Source organism: Apodemus sylvaticus, chromosome 20 (genome assembly GCF_947179515.1).
Source record: "Apodemus sylvaticus chromosome 20, mApoSyl1.1, whole genome shotgun sequence".
NCBI lineage: Eukaryota > Metazoa > Chordata > Mammalia > Rodentia > Muridae > Apodemus > Apodemus sylvaticus.
This window is the reverse complement of record NC_067491.1, coordinates 3,643,527-3,659,504: the sequence shown is the minus strand read 5'-3', so window position 1 is coordinate 3,659,504 and position 15,978 is coordinate 3,643,527. Positions and strand designations below refer to the sequence as shown.

At 34.9% G+C, this 15,978-nt stretch overlaps 2 protein-coding genes across 2 annotated transcripts; both read left to right on the top strand.

Moving 5' to 3' along the window:
- The first annotated feature begins 4,771 nt into the window (after positions 1 to 4,771).
- Positions 4,772 to 5,707, top strand: LOC127671221 (olfactory receptor 6C2-like). The gene has a single exon (XM_052165952.1). The coding sequence runs from the start codon at positions 4,772 to 4,774 to the stop codon at positions 5,705 to 5,707; it is 936 nt and encodes a 311-aa protein (XP_052021912.1).
- Positions 5,708 to 11,742: 6,035 nt separating this feature from the next.
- LOC127671226 (olfactory receptor 6C2-like) lies at positions 11,743 to 12,675 on the top strand. Its single transcript, XM_052165957.1, has one exon. It carries the CDS (start codon positions 11,743 to 11,745, stop codon positions 12,673 to 12,675), a length of 933 nt encoding a protein of 310 aa, XP_052021917.1.
- The last annotated feature ends 3,303 nt before the right edge of the window (positions 12,676 to 15,978 follow it).

The window sequence follows — 15,978 nt, the reverse complement described above, 5'->3', positions numbered from 1 at the left end:
AGTTGTGGAACTAAGGAAGAAGAGCAGAAGGAAGCAGAACACAATGAAGAAAAGAATTTGAGATATTGGACTAACCCACTATCCACTAAGAATTACTGAAGAAATATCCCAATCAATGATCATGATAATTCCATAAATTTAGACACTGTTGAGGAAGCTGAGGTAAAACAAATCAATAAAGCTTATAGAAGTTTTCTAGAGATTTTAAAAGCACAGGAAATATACTCTTTTATTAGGCATCAGTCAATAGGAAAAAATTATAGAGTCAGACCAATTACTATATTAAAGAAAGTATCAAAATATTAATGAAGTTTTCTATTTGGTTCACGTAGAAAGTAAATTCTTAGAAGTTATTCTAATGATTTGGTTTCTGTATGTAAATCAAATGTTATGCTCATTTCTGCATTAATTTCACAAACTTTTATATAACACTTTCTAGATCCCTGGAAATACAGACTCAAAGAATTATATTGATATTTAAGACATTTCTCCATGATCATGTTCTTATTGTCACCATTAACAATATCCAAGATATAAAACTAAGTGCCCACCAACAGATAAATAAAAATGAGGCATCTATGGTAAATAAAATTCTATACAGCTTAAATAATGAGGAAATTCTGCCATTTGTAATAATATATGGAACAACAGGATATTATGCTAATTGAAATGACCAAACAATGAATAAACAAAAAAATAAACAATATTTAATTTTTAATATCATTATGATGGAGAAAATTACATATAACTGATGTGGGATGTTGAGACCACATAATAATTTTTGTTTGTTTTTGTTTTTTCTTGAAACACCAAGATTTTAATTGCCTTATAAAGATGATTTTAATATGACGATTTTTATTTTTTTTAGTATGTACTTTACATTGCAATTGTAGCTTCCTCTCCTTTCTCTCCTTCCTGTCTCTCCCTCTCTTCTCATATCTGTGTAATTCTCCTCTCTTCCCATTCAGCTCAGAAAAGGCTCAGAAAAAGGAAGGCCTCCCATGGATATCAGCCCACCTTGGCAGTAGGATTAGGTTCAACTTCTCCTATTGTGGCTAGACATGACAGTCCAGTTAGGAGAAAGGGATCCAAATTTGGGCAACAGTCCTACTGTTATATATCCTACTGTTAAGGTGTTCCATATAAAGACACAACTTCACAACTGATAAACTTGTGCTAAGGGCCTGTATTTGTCCCATGCATGCTCTCTGGGTGATGGTTCAGTTTTTGTGAACACTTATTGGCCTAGGTTAGTTGATTCTACATGTTTTCTAGTGGTGTCCTTGACCTCTCCTGCTTCTTCAATCCTTCATCCCCCTCTTACACAAGATTCCCTGAGGTCTGCCTAATGTTTAGCTGTGGGTCTCTGTATTTGTTTCCATCAGTTCCTGAGTGGAGTCTCTCAGGTGACAGTTATGATAGGCATCTTTCTGGAAGTATTGTAGGATATCATTAATAGTGTCGGGGGTAGGTGTTCTCTTATGGCATGGGTCTCAAGATGGACCAGTCATTGGTTGGCCATTCCCTCAATTGTTGCTCCATCTTTATTCTTGTATATCTTGTTGACAAGAAAAAGTGTAGGTAAGATGCTATCTACTAATCCATGATCATGGGAGATCTTTCCATCTTCTGATATCTTCTTCAATTTCTTTCTTCAAAGGCTTACAGCTTTTGTCACATAGTACTTTCATTTACTTGGTTAGAGTTACACTGAGATAGTTTATATTATTTTTGACTATTGTGAAGGGTGTTGTTTCCCTAATTTCTTTCTCAGCTTGGATATCATTTGTATAAAGGAGAGCTACTGATTTTTTGAGTTTAATTGTGTATCCAGCCACTTTACTATAGGTGTTTAGCAGCTGTAGAAATTGGTAGAATTTTTGAGGTCAATTATGTATATTGTTATATCATCTGCAAATAGTGATACTTTAACTTCTTCCTTTCCAATATGTGCTTGAGCTCCTTTAGTTGTCTGATTACTATAGCTAGAATTTCAAGTACTATACTGAATAGACATATAAAGAATGCCATCTCCCTGATTTTAATGGAATTGCTTTAAATTTCTCTCCATTTAATTTAATGTTGGCTATTGACTTGCTGTATATTGTCTTGTGTGTTTAAATATATACCTTGTACCTTTGACCTCTCTAAGACTTTTAACCTGAAGGGGTGCTGGATTTTGTCAAAGGGATTTTCATCATCTAATGAGATGATAATGAAATGTTTTTTTCTTTCAGTTTGTTTATGTAGTAGATTACATTGATGGATTTTTTATAAGTTGAATGCCTGTGTCTTTGGTATAAAGCCTACTTGGTCATAGCGGGTGGTGTTTTTCATGTGTACTTGAATTCAGTGAGTATTTTATCAAATTTATGTTTTATTGAGTATATTTACATCAATGTTCATAATGGAAATTGGTCTGAAATTCTGCTTCTTGGTTGAATCTTTGTGTAATTTAGGTATCAGTGCATTAGGTATATGCTGCCTCATATAATTAATTGGGTAGTGTTTGTTCTGTTTCTATTTTGTAGAATACTTTGTGGAGGGTTTGGATTAGTTCTTTGAAAGTCTGGGAGAATTCTGCCCTAAAACCATCTTGTCCTGGGCATTTTTTAGTTGTTCTGGGCATTTTTAGACTTTTAATGACCCCTTCACTTCATTAAGGTTTATATATCTATTTAAATTGTTTGCCTAATTTTAACCTAACTTTGGTAAGTCATATCTATTAAGAATTTTACCCATTTCTTTTAGATTTTCAAATTTTATGGAGTACAGATTTTTAAAGTAAGATCTAATAATTCTTTTGATTTCCTCAAAGTCTGCTGTTATGCCCCTCTTTTCATTTCTGATTTTGTTACTGAGGATATTATCTCTGCCTTTTATTTAGATTGGCCAAGGGTTTATTTATTTTGTTGATTTTTTTTCAAAGAGCCAACTCTTGGTTTTGTTGATTTTTTTTTGTAGTTTTTGTTTCTAATAGTTTGATTTTAGCCCTGAGTTTGATTATTTCCTACAGTCTAACACCCTTTTTATGTTTGCTTCTATTTGTTCTAGAGCTTTCAGGTGTGCTGTTAAGTCACTAGTATGGAATCACAGCAATTTCTTTATGGAGGCACTTAGTGCTATGAAATTTCCTCTTGAACTGCTTTCATTGTGTCCCATAAGTTTGGGTATGTTATGCCTTCATTTTCATTGTACCTTTAAGAAAGTTTACAATTTCTTTATTTCTTCCTTGACGCAGGGATCATTGAGTAGACAGTTAATCACTTTCCATGAGTTTGTAGTCTACCTTTAATCCATGGAGGTCTGATAAGGTATAGAAGTTTATTTCAATGTTCTTAAATTTGTTAAGGTTTGCTTTGTGAGCAAGTATATGGTCATTTTTGGAAAATTTCCTGGAAATGCTGAGAAGAAAGTGTATTCCTTTGTATTTGGGTAAAATGTTCTATGGATATCTGTTAGGTTCATTTGATTCATTACTTCTATTAGTTTTATTATCTCTCTAATTTCTATGATGATTGAAAGGTTTTCTGAGTATAGAAATCTGTGCTGATACCTGTGGTCTCCTAGGGCTTGAAAGCTATCTTCCCAGGTCTTTCTGGCTTTTAGAGTCTCTTGAGACATAAATTGTAATTTCAGTAGCTCTCTTTATATGTTACTTGCCCCCTTTTCCCTTGAAGCTTTTTATATTCTTTGTTTCTTCTATATATTTAGTGTTTTGATTATTTAGTGTTTGATTATTTAGTATTCTGGTCAATAGCAAAAAATCAAAATTTAAAATGGGTAAAATATATGCACATATACATATAAAAAGAGATATGGGTGACTAATGCAATCATATATTATTTTCAACATCACTAGCATAAAAAACAAAACAAAACAAAACAAACCCACAAAATCCAAAACCAAAACAAAACCTAAAACCATGTTATCTAGGGTTAAGACCTCAATAACTTTCCTCTCCCATGTTAGGATATTTATTGGTGTGAGTGTTGTCTGGGTCTTGCTTAGACACCCACATTGATGAGATTTGATTGTTGTAGATCCTCTGACATTTCTAGAAGAAATTATCTCACAGCTAACACAGTGCATTTATGGCTTTCATAATCTCTCTGCTCCCTCTTCCACAATAGCTTCTGAACTTTAAGATAGGAGTATTATAGTTGTATCCAACAGATCTGGGTTACATAATTCTGCATTTTGATTGGCTTTGGTTTCCTGTAATACTCTTTTTCTGTTGCATAGAGAAGTTTCCTTGATGAGGGATAAGAAGTACACTTATCTGTAGGCATAGGATAAATATTTACATTGTTGTTAGTGATTGCGTTGGTTTAATAAGTTGGGAGTGGTATGTTCTCCAAGATCCATGTCTAGCCCTAGGTTTCCAGAATCAGGCATGATTTTTCTTTTGCTGAGTAGTACTTCAGTGCTGGTTGACACAAAGAGATGCATTCCACTATTGGACCAATACCAACTAACTTAAAGGGACATCTTTGTGGAATGATGTTTGTAAGATTATGTTTTAAATTATTATCAATACAGCCAGACTGTCAGCACATAATAATAGCAGTATAAAATATGTGATTCAAATACACAATGAAATGTTCAAACATCAACTTGTACTGTGTTTTTTTCTTCTTCATTAACCAATGATAATATGAGAATAACACTCAAGTTAGCTTATCTCAAGATTGGAAGGTGACTCAACTCTGAGGTTTTATAAACTCTTTCTTATCTTTCAACCAGATTGGACAAGAGACAATGATCAAGAATGAGAAACCGAACAGTAACAACCTTCATTTTGCTGGGTCTCACAGATGACATTCGGCTGCAAATTCTGCTTTTTATCTTTCTGCTCCTTTCTTACATGTTGAGTTTGTCTGGCAACCTAACCATCATCACCCTCACTCTGATTGACCCCCATCTTAAAACACCTATGTATATTTTCCTCAAAAATTTCTCCTTCTTGGAAATTTCACTCACAACTGCTTGTATTCCCAGATTTCTATACAGCATATCATCTGGGGACAAGTCCATTACCTATATTGCTTGTGTCAGTCAACTGTTGTTTATAGATCTATTTGCAGCTACAGAATTTTTTCTCCTGGCTATCATGTCCTATGATCGCTATGTGGCTATCTGTAAACCTCTGCACTACATGACCATCATGAATAGCAGAGTCTGCAAGAAATTCATCTTCTTCTGTTGGGTAGCAGCTCTGATCATCATTCTCCCGCCAATTAGTCTAGGCTTGGGCCTGGAATTCTGTGATTCAGATATTGTTGATCATTTTTGTTGTGATGCAGCTCCACTTCTGAAAATCTCTTGTTCAGACACATGGCTGATAGAACAAGTGGTGATAGTTGCTGCTGTGGTGACATTTATCATCACCTTTGTGTGTGTTTTCCTTTCCTATGTTTATATCATCAAGACCATTGTGAGATTTCCCTCTGCCAAGCAAAGGAAAAAGGCTTTTTCCACCTGTTCTTCCCACATGATTGTTGTTTCTATTACTTACGGTAGCTGCATCTTCATTTATGTCAAACCTTCACCTAAGGATGATGTAGCTATCAATAAAGGGATTTCACTTATTATCATATCAATTTCACCAATGTTGAATCCCTTTATTTATGCACTGAGAAACAAGCAAGTAAAGCAAGCTTTCAATTACTCAATTAAAAAAGTTGCATTCCTCTCAAAGATGTAAAAAACAAATGTAGAACACAAAACAAAGCAGGGTGAATTATTGCAAAATCTGAAAATTTATTATAGTATTATTCTATATCCTTGGTTTTTAATCTTTTTTATTAAATATTTTCTTTATTTACACTTCAAATGCTATCCCCTTTCCTTTTCTCCTCTCCAAAAACCCCCATCCCATCCCTTCTCCCCCTGCTCACTAACCCAACCACTCCTGCTTCCTTCACCTAGCATTTCCCTACCCTGGGGCAATGAACCTTCACAGGTCCAAGGGTCTCTCCTCTCACTGATGTCTGAGCAGGCCATCCCCTGCTACCCATGTGGCTGGAGCCATAGGTCCCTCCATGAGTATTCTTTGGTTGGTGATTAAGTCTCTGGGAGATCTGGGAGTACTGGTTGGTTCATATTGTTGATCTTCCTATAGGGTTGTAAACCCCTTCAGCTCCTTGGGTCCCTTCTCTAGCTCCACCATTGCGGACCCTGTGCTCAGTTCAATGGTTGGCTGAGAACATTCCCCTCTGTATTTGTCAGGCACTGGCAGAGCCTCTGGTTTTTAATCTTCTTATACTCACACTTTCTCCTTAAACTTGCATGCTATGAGCAAGCCTTCATCTATCTCTATTAAAATCAAAAATATATCTAGTCTTGCAGTCAACCTGAAATTGTTTTTTGACTCTTATCCCTTAGAACACAATAGACTGTGGTTTTCTACCATCTTTTCCACAGTTTCACATGTGTCTTTTTATTTTACATTGTAACTAATCAAATGAACATGAAAGTTATATGTACCTATGAAAGTATTCATTATCCATTTGCCACTTAGAAAACAGATGACAAATCTTAAATGACTTTCTATGCTTCATGCTGGTTATGAATGATCTTATTAATATTTCCTCTCTTAAACACTCTAGGAAAACCTTCCCAATCACCACCATGTTCAAACCTCCATGAACCATTTAGGTAAACAAAAAAAGTGATTTGAGTTCTATCCATTGACCAAGTTTTCATGGAATTTTTCTTGGGGCAGTTAGTTGTTATAGTTAAAACCTAAGACATGAGGCATTTATTAATAATGAGAAAATAAATAGAAAACTAAAAACAAAATTTATGCAAAACATACAACTTTTGCTTAAAATTTATACAAAGTAAACCCTGTTGTTTCCTTCCTGTGGATACCCTTAAACACCGCACACCTTTTGCTCATCCCCATCCTTAAGTGTCAGCCCCCAATACCTAGAAGAAACTCATTCTACTAAGGACACCCAGTGCTCACATCTTTTAGGATCTCAAAAGCATTCCCTACTAGGCAACCCACAGACCTTTCTTTCTTTCTTCTAAGAAAGGACAACAGAAATCCACCCAACAAACATAGCCATATATCAGCACCTAAAATTACAATCAGCCTAAACCCAGATACCTGAATGCCAGCATTAAAACACAATCAATAGCAGCCAAGATAATATGGCACTAATAGAGTACAGCAACTTTACTACAATAGGCCCTGAAATTTTCACTATAGCTGAAGAACAAGACAAGAACTTCAAAGAGGGTTAAAAAATATGTTAGAGGTCCTTAAATTATTCCGACCTGCAGGACAGTTAACAGGGTTCCCGGACTACTTAGGGAAAAGCTAGAGACAAGAGACATGAGAGACAGACAACAAGACAGTATTCTGATCAAGCCGTCAAATTTTATTTTTTACACAAGACAATATAAAGGGAAACAAGCTGTAGGGAGGGGTGAAGGGGGAAGAGTTACAGGGTCTGGCATCACTTCTTAGAAACAGTTTATCAGAGTTTCTGGGTAAAGCTAGTTATTGCTGCTGGAATTTTGGCATGATAAAAGGGGGCCATGAGGAGGTGAAGAGGAAGGAAGTTGCTATAGTAACCTATCCACAGGTGAGCTTTGAGAGGAGGGGGTTTGAGATCTAAGTAAAAATGGTTCCTGGTATCGAGATCTCCTAGCATCGAGATCTAGGTGGGGCTGTCTTCTGGCACTGAGATCTCTTGGCATCAAAATCTTAGTGAGAATGGCTCCTGGCATTAAATAGTATATGAAAAACATCCATTAATGAAATCCATGAAAACACGAACATAGAATGAAATAAAGAAACCAATTCAAGGAATGAAAGAGGAAGTAGAATCAAAAAACTCAAACTGAGGTAAAATTGGAAGTGTAAAATTAGAAACTCAAACAAGATACTCAGAATCAAACCTCACCTCAGAATATAGGAGATGGAAAAGAGAATCTAAGGCATGACTGGATACCTTGGTTGATGAAAATGTGAAATCATGTAAAACACAAAATCTAGGCCCAAACTTCTAAGAAATCTGGAAATCTCTGAAGAGACCAAATCTCATAATAATAGGAATAGAAGTTTCCAATTCTAGGACTGCATTATATTTAGTCAAGCTATTGGCCAAAGGGGTGCCTTAGGAACTCCAAAACAACCTAGGCTATTGCCGAGGTTGCTTGCCACAAACTGACAGTAAGGCCCTATTGTTGAAAATAATACCTAAATAATTTATTGAACACAAGGAAGTTAGACTGGTGCCACCTAGAGCCATTACCCATAGTGACCAGGGTTTATGGTGCTAGACTATATTCTGCTTGATACCAAAGAAGAAAGGTAATCACATGCTCTCTATTATACCTTGGATCTATGATGATTATTTGCCTGTAAGATATGCTGGTCCATTGTGGTACAAAGCCAAGATGGCAGGTCCATAAGCTTTTATGGATTCTCTTGTCTCTATTTCCCACTTTCCATAGTAACACCATGATTAGGAGTCACACTGCCATAACCAGCTTCACATGTGTGCTGGGTATTAGAACTTGGCCCCTCACATTTTCAATTCTAGAAATTTACTCTTGGCACTGAGACTTGTCCTCAGCTCCTTAGTTTAACTTGCAAAAATAATATTCTGGAGCCATGCACAAGTAAAAACACTTGTTATATAAGCCTGGGAACCTGAATTTTATCTCTAGAATCCACATAAAGGTGGAAGGAGAAAAACAGCTCCACAAACGTGTTCTCTGATATGCACATGTCACTGTAGCACACAAATCCATATGCAAACACACACATATTATGTACACATATATGCACTGATTAATTTACTTTTTAAAATAATATTAAAGCATTATTCTCATAGAATAAAACTGAGTACTATTTTAAGCCTATGTGATTGGTTCACTCCATAACAAATTGATAATTCAGAAAATGAGTCCTAAATCTTTCACAGCTGATATAACAAGAATTAATTATAGGAAACTGGACTAGGTTTTATTTAATTAGATTCTACGCCTTCCTTGAAGTTTTGTGTAAATGATTTTGATGCTCTAAGTCTCCAAAGACCTTGCTCCCACAAATGATTTATCATTTATTTCTGAGCCTGGGTCACCAAGGACTCTCATGTTTATGTTTTGTAGATGTGGCAAACTAATAAATAATAAGTATAAATCTTAATATTAGACTTTATGAGCAAAGAGTTCAGAATATCATCTGTTCCCAAACTACCAATCATTCCTTCAAACCTATTTTTCAGGACTGGAAAAAGGTAAAGAAAGTTATTTTCTTATGATATTACTGTACCATGAATGAGAAAATTGACCCAAATGATTAAAAACAGATGATATAATGCATTCAGACTACTATGTATTTATTGCATGATTAGATTTAATCAATGGCCACCAAGCATAATCATTTTACATTATATTTACAAGAATCATGTAGTTAAATAACTAAGAGAGGGAGGCTGTGAACAACTGCAAGAAATGCGAGTCTGATGAATTCTATCCTTTCAATTACAGGTTCTTTTTTGACACTCAGCTCCCATGTTCATCTAGTTAAAAAGTCTTCTCAGACTGTGTTAAAATTATAGGTAGAAACTAGAATATAATAGTAATTTAAACACCACTTTATAGTTTTTTGTTTCTGGATATGGCATAGCCATTAATAAAGTTATATTAAGCATCAATGAAAACCAAGTCTGTATCTTCTTGCATAACTTATGCAAGATCCTGGTTAACAAAAGAAAAATGCAACAAGTAGTAAGAGGTCATCTAAAAACGTGATAATTTGAGAACTGTACAAATATATCTATATGCAGTTCTCTAGACATTTGTGAAATTGCAGGCTGAAGATCAGGAGTAGAACTGGAAAAAAAAAGAGCACTGGGGGAAGATTATTCCTGATAGGTAAGCCAAGTGTTTGTCTCAGTGTGTAACCTGTAGTAAAGGTTTAGCAATCATACCACACTGGCTTGATTAAAAGATACAAAATGAAATAGAATTAGGTATGGACATCAAGTATTTCATTTGGAACTTTTATTCCAGGTTTACTCAGTTACATGACTGATAAGAGGAATAATCATTTCTAGAGATTAAGGGATCAAGATTAATAGAGTTATGTTAGCAAAGGCATCAGCAAGAGTCTCAAAATTTCAAAGAAAGGTGACAGAAAAAACACATATGGCTCCTCAAGGCAAGCTGTGAAAGAGTGCTATGAATGTTGTGTGGTTAGAAACACACATTATATTTCTTCAATTGTATCAAAAATATTTTCCACTTTCAAGCAACTTATAAATATTTGTATGCCTACCATTTTATCTGTGTAATTTTCCATGATGATCTATAATTTTAACATGTTATTCTATATTTTTCTACAATTTTATCAGAAATATTTGCCATGTAAATCTTCAGTTCTATCATAAAATGTTTCTACTTCCTTTTTGAATTAGTTTAGCAATGTTCTTTGTTTCTACTATTTTATTCTTTAATTTTACATGAAAATTATCAGTTTCAATGTGTTTTTCTTTATATTTTTTCAATTTTGTCAGAGTTATTTTCCATGAAAATCTTCAATTTCATCATAAAATATTTTTACTTCCTTTTTCAATAAAAAAAAGAAAAGAAAAAAAAAAGAGGCACACATTCTACTTACAAATTCCCTAAATTTAAACAGATATTTCATACTGTTTGAACAATTTTGCTATAAATTTTAAGAATAAAAAATGGAGAAAATGTGACTTTGGTATACTGGAAACTGAACATATTAACAGAAAAAAAGAAAGCATTATATATCAGCATCTTGAAATAATTCAAATGTGTCTGCTTATCACAAATAATGCATATTTAGTGTTTCAGTTTTTTCAGTGAAGAAATAATGCATATTTTTTCAAAAAAAATTATTTCCATATTTAGACAAAACAAAAACATCATTTCCATATTAAGACAAAACTAAGACAGTGAAGTTGAGATATTTCTGAAGACAAGCTTAACAGTTAAATATGGTATTTTTAACTTAATGATATTGATGGCGGTATTTTCAGTGTATTCCAAAATTGAAGACTAAAAGCAATTGTGACTATTTTGTCAAATATATTTTATAAATAACATTATCTTACTATACAATAAATCTTCCCTCAAGACATTTCCTTTCTTTTATCCCATGATAGGACAATAATGTAATTTTATACTGAAATTTAATAGGAAGTGATGTAATATTTGAGGAAGGAGTTGTTTGAAGAGAATATGAATTTTGTAATTATGATACTATATTTCAGAATATTAGATCACAAATAGAAAGCTTATAATAACCTAAACCTGAAGCTATTTGTGATTTTTATAAATAACAAAATCTTGAGAAATACATGAACATGCCAAAGAAAGGGCAACATTTCACTTCAGAATTCAGGCTCTAAGGAAGAACTTGGTCTCACCAAGTATTAATGGCCAACTCAAACTGTTTGGAAAACAAAATCTAAGAGCAATTGAATAAAAAACAGTAATAAATTAAGAATAAAATGCAAAAAGATGGAAGCACCCACGACATTTTCAAATGTGCAGAGAAGGCTGTTTGACTTTCTAAATCTATCCAGAAAAGATCAAACATTGTAAAACACATAACAAGGGTGTTTATGTTTGTAAACAGAATGTGCATATAAGTTGGATATAATAATATTTTCCCAGTTAATCACTACTCCTGGACAGATATCTCTGAATTTTAAATGCAGACTGGATAGAGGTAACACTTCAATTATGAGAAACCACACAGTAACAACATTCATCCTCCTGGGACTGACGGATGACCCACAACTGAAAACTCTGATCTTCATCTTTCTGTTTCTCACATACGTGCTGAGTGTGACTGGGAACCTCACGATCATTTCCCTCACCTTTATAGATTCACACCTAAAGACTGCTATGTACTTTTTCCTACAAAATTTCTCCTTCCTAGAAATCTCATTTACAACTGCTTGCATTCCCAGATACTTATACAACATCTCAACAGGTGACAAGACAATTACATATAACAACTGTGCCATTCAAATATTTTGTACTGATCTTTTTGGTGTGACAGAATTTTTTCTGCTGGCTATCATGTCCTATGACCGATATGTAGCCATCTGCAAACCTTTGCATTATATCACCATCATGAGCAGCAGGATATGTACAAGACTTATCCTCTGTTGCTGGGCAGCTGGTTTGTTTGTGGTCCTGCCACCACTTAGTCTGGGCCTCAAACTGGAATTCTGTGACTCTGTTATTGACCATTTTGTCTGTGATGCATACCCCCTCCTAAAGATCTCATGCACAGAAACATGGCTCATAGAGCAGATAGTGATAGTTTCTGCAGTATTGACATTTATCATGACCCTGCTGTGTGTAAGCCTTTCCTATGTGTACATAATCAGGACCATTCTAAGATTTCCTTCTGCCCAGCAGAGGAAAAAGGCCTTCTCTACCTGTTCTTCCCACATGATTGTGGTTTCCATCACCTATGGCAGCTGCATCTTCATCTACGTCAAACCTTCAGCAAAGGACTCAGTGGCTGTCAACAAGGGCGTGATGGTTCTCACCACTTCCATTGCTCCCATGTTGAACCCATTCATTTATACCTTGACGAACAAACAAGTCAAGCAGGCCTTCAATGACTCAGTGAAAAGAGCTGCGCTGTTCTTCAAGAAGTAGGGAAATTTACCACTATAGAAAGCCAACTTTTTATTAAAAATATGTCACCTATATTGTTAAAATTTTTATCCTTAGCTTTCTAACTGGAAAAACTCATCACATTTTAATGTCTCAATAATTATGTATGAAACACTTTCAGGAAATAAAAATGTGCCTTTGCATCAAAAAATGTTAAAACAAACAAGCAACGATGGAGCAGTATCAATGAATAATTATATTTATTGTCTATTCTAACTTCAGCTTTCATGAGGATCTTGGCACCAAACACCGTGAAAGTTCTATTTCTTGGTGTCCTCGGGGAATTGGTTCAGGAACCCCCTCAAGGGTGATAAAATGTTTGTATGCACAGGTTCCTTACATTAAATGGCTCAGTATTCCCATATACCTATGTATATTCTCTTGCATAATTTAAATCCTCTCCAGATTACTGAAATTGCAGAATATGTGATAAATGCTATGTAAATAGCTATCATGTTAGGGAATTATACCGCATAATATCATATATATAATAGGGAATTATATTAATTCACATATTAATCTATATGTAAATTTTTGTTAAAATGTTTCCCACCTTTTAGTTGACTCCTGCATAACGTGTAGTTAAGGAGGTACCTCTGGTACTTTATGGTTTACTTTAAACAATATGGTAAGAAGAATGCATTTAGAACAACAGATTTAATATTACAAATACTGTTTAAATCTTGATTTAATAAAGTTATGCTTTCATCTTTCCACTATAATGACAATGCTACTATATAATCATATTATCTTTATGACTTGCAGTAATAAATACAAATTATGCTTTATCATGTGTTTAATATGAATTTGAGGTCTTACTAAATTATATCTATCGTAAAAATATCCTAATGCATAACTTAAGAAAACTGTACATAATAGTAATATTGTTTCATTATTGAAAACTAAAAAGGGAGTGAAAAAATGTGGAGGCTGGAGAGATGGATCTATAGGTAAGAGCACTGGCTACTTTTCCAAAAGCCCCAGAGTTTATTTATAAATGTATCCACTGACTCAGCTCTAACAATTCCTTAATTTCTACATTTTCATCAGTTGTAGGTATTTTATAATATTCTTCTTCCATTGCAAAAAAGTTTACTTGATAAGTAGTAAAAACTACACTTACCTATGAATATAGCAGAAAGTACATGTACTTCATCAATGTACATTTATTTTATAAAATAAAGTTAGTGTGCAGAGCATTTCCAGAGTTAACTTTGACTTCTTGCTTGTGATTAATCATAAATGAGTCTGTTGACGCCTGTATTTGTTTTTAGTTAAGATGTGCATTTGTTATACCCTGACAAATTCCTCGGCTTACACATATGTCCTTGAGAAACTGACCCAGCCTGAAGGAAACGGGCTTAGTAAACATAGATACTGTGTACCATAAACTCACCACATGAGGATTTGTGCTCAATAATTTCCTTCTGGAATTGGTCATGCTTTCTGTTGCTTGCCTTTCAAAGGCACTAAGAAAACACACTTGCTCTCTGGCATGGTATTAACCAGCAGCCAAAGCTGTCTCTTGCATCTTCTTTCTGCCTTTCCTGTAGTCATCCATACTTGCCCAGTCATGGTTCCCATGTTGACTGGTTGGTTGGCTCCAACTGAATAGTTTCCAGGTGAGGCTCTACTATGGGGGACACAGTGAAGAACACCACTGGAAGTGGAGTGCTCAAAGTGTTGTCAGAGGTGAGTAACTTTTGGGAGTAAAAGACATGGGAAAACATTAACAAGGGAACTCAGAAAATGTAAGGGAGCTCAGAAAAACTATAAGTCAAAAAGAAAAAAGAGAGAGAACGAAAAGAAAGAAAAATGTGAAATAGATAAGTGCTTTTTGTGAAAATGTTTACTACGCTTTACTAAAGTAGGACTAAAGCCATTTCATAGTTAGATTTTGTAGAGAAAGTTTGTTCTTGGTTTCCTGAGGAAGATACAATAAATTTTAGCAACCCAAAAGAACGTTGGAGAAAGACTTCAAGATTATTATGATGTGAAGGACCTAGGTAAAGTACCCGTAGATACTTTTAGTCTTCTATTAGATGGATTCTTATCTGATACTATAAATCTAGTCCTCCAAAAATGTAACATGGCAGAAGAGGGCTTAGGCCCTTGGATTAACCTAATGTTGATATTTTGCAAAGTTATTATGGTACATAGCTGCTTTCTCAAATTTACACTTAAATCAATAGACAAATGTGACAAAATATTTTTGTGTGCATACAATAAATGATAGTGATTATGGGGACACATGACTGCTTGTGCTACCGATAATAAGTAATGATTGACAGCCCAACTCAAATCTGCATTTATATATGTGCCTCTTCTAGGCTCAGGACTCATTTAAAAATTAGATAGTAGGAAGAATGTAAGAGCCCAAAGGTAGGAAGACAGGCTGGATCATGCTATTTTGTTGCTTTTGTTTTGTTTTGCTGTTTTGCATGGCATGCACAGCTAGTGCAGGCATAACTTTATAGCAACTCTAGCCACTGGTAATGGGCTGACACAAGACTTGGCCCATCAACAGTCAGTCATGGATCATGGAAAGTCTCAAGGTTCTTTACCCTTATTCACAATCTATTGCTATTGATGGAGTCTGGGAAAGGAAACACCATTCTTTTTTAGTTATGTACTTACTGAGGAGCCCTCCAGAATCCAGTAGTTAGTTCCAAAACTATGGCCAAACAGGTCATCCTGGATAGAGTCAGTGGATCTGAGAGGAGGATGGGAGAGAGGGAAAGAGATAGAGATAGTCACACACACACACACACACACACACACAAAACACACACACACACACATGCACGCACGCACGCACGCACACACACACACACACACAAAACACACACATACACACACGCACGCACGCACGCACGCACACACACACACACACACACATACACACACACACACACACACACACAGAGAGAGAGAGAGAGAGAGAGAGAGACAGAGACAGAGACAGAGACAGAGGCAAAGACAGAGACAGAGAGAGACAGAAAGATAGATACAGACAAAGGCAAAGACAGACACAGGGAGACAGAAGCAGAGACTGCAGAGATGTGATGACAAAGTTTTAAGAAGGAAAATGGAGGGTAATAGGAATGGGAGAGGGATTAGAGATGATGGGGCTTACAGTAATCAGAGTGGACTTTATACACATAAGATTGTCAAAGAATAAATTTAGTAAAAGCTGCTAGGTAAATAAATAAAATCGCTTTAACAAAAGAAAGAAAGAAAGAAAAGTAAAGAAAAAAGAAAAGAAAAATATCTAAGATCAAGATC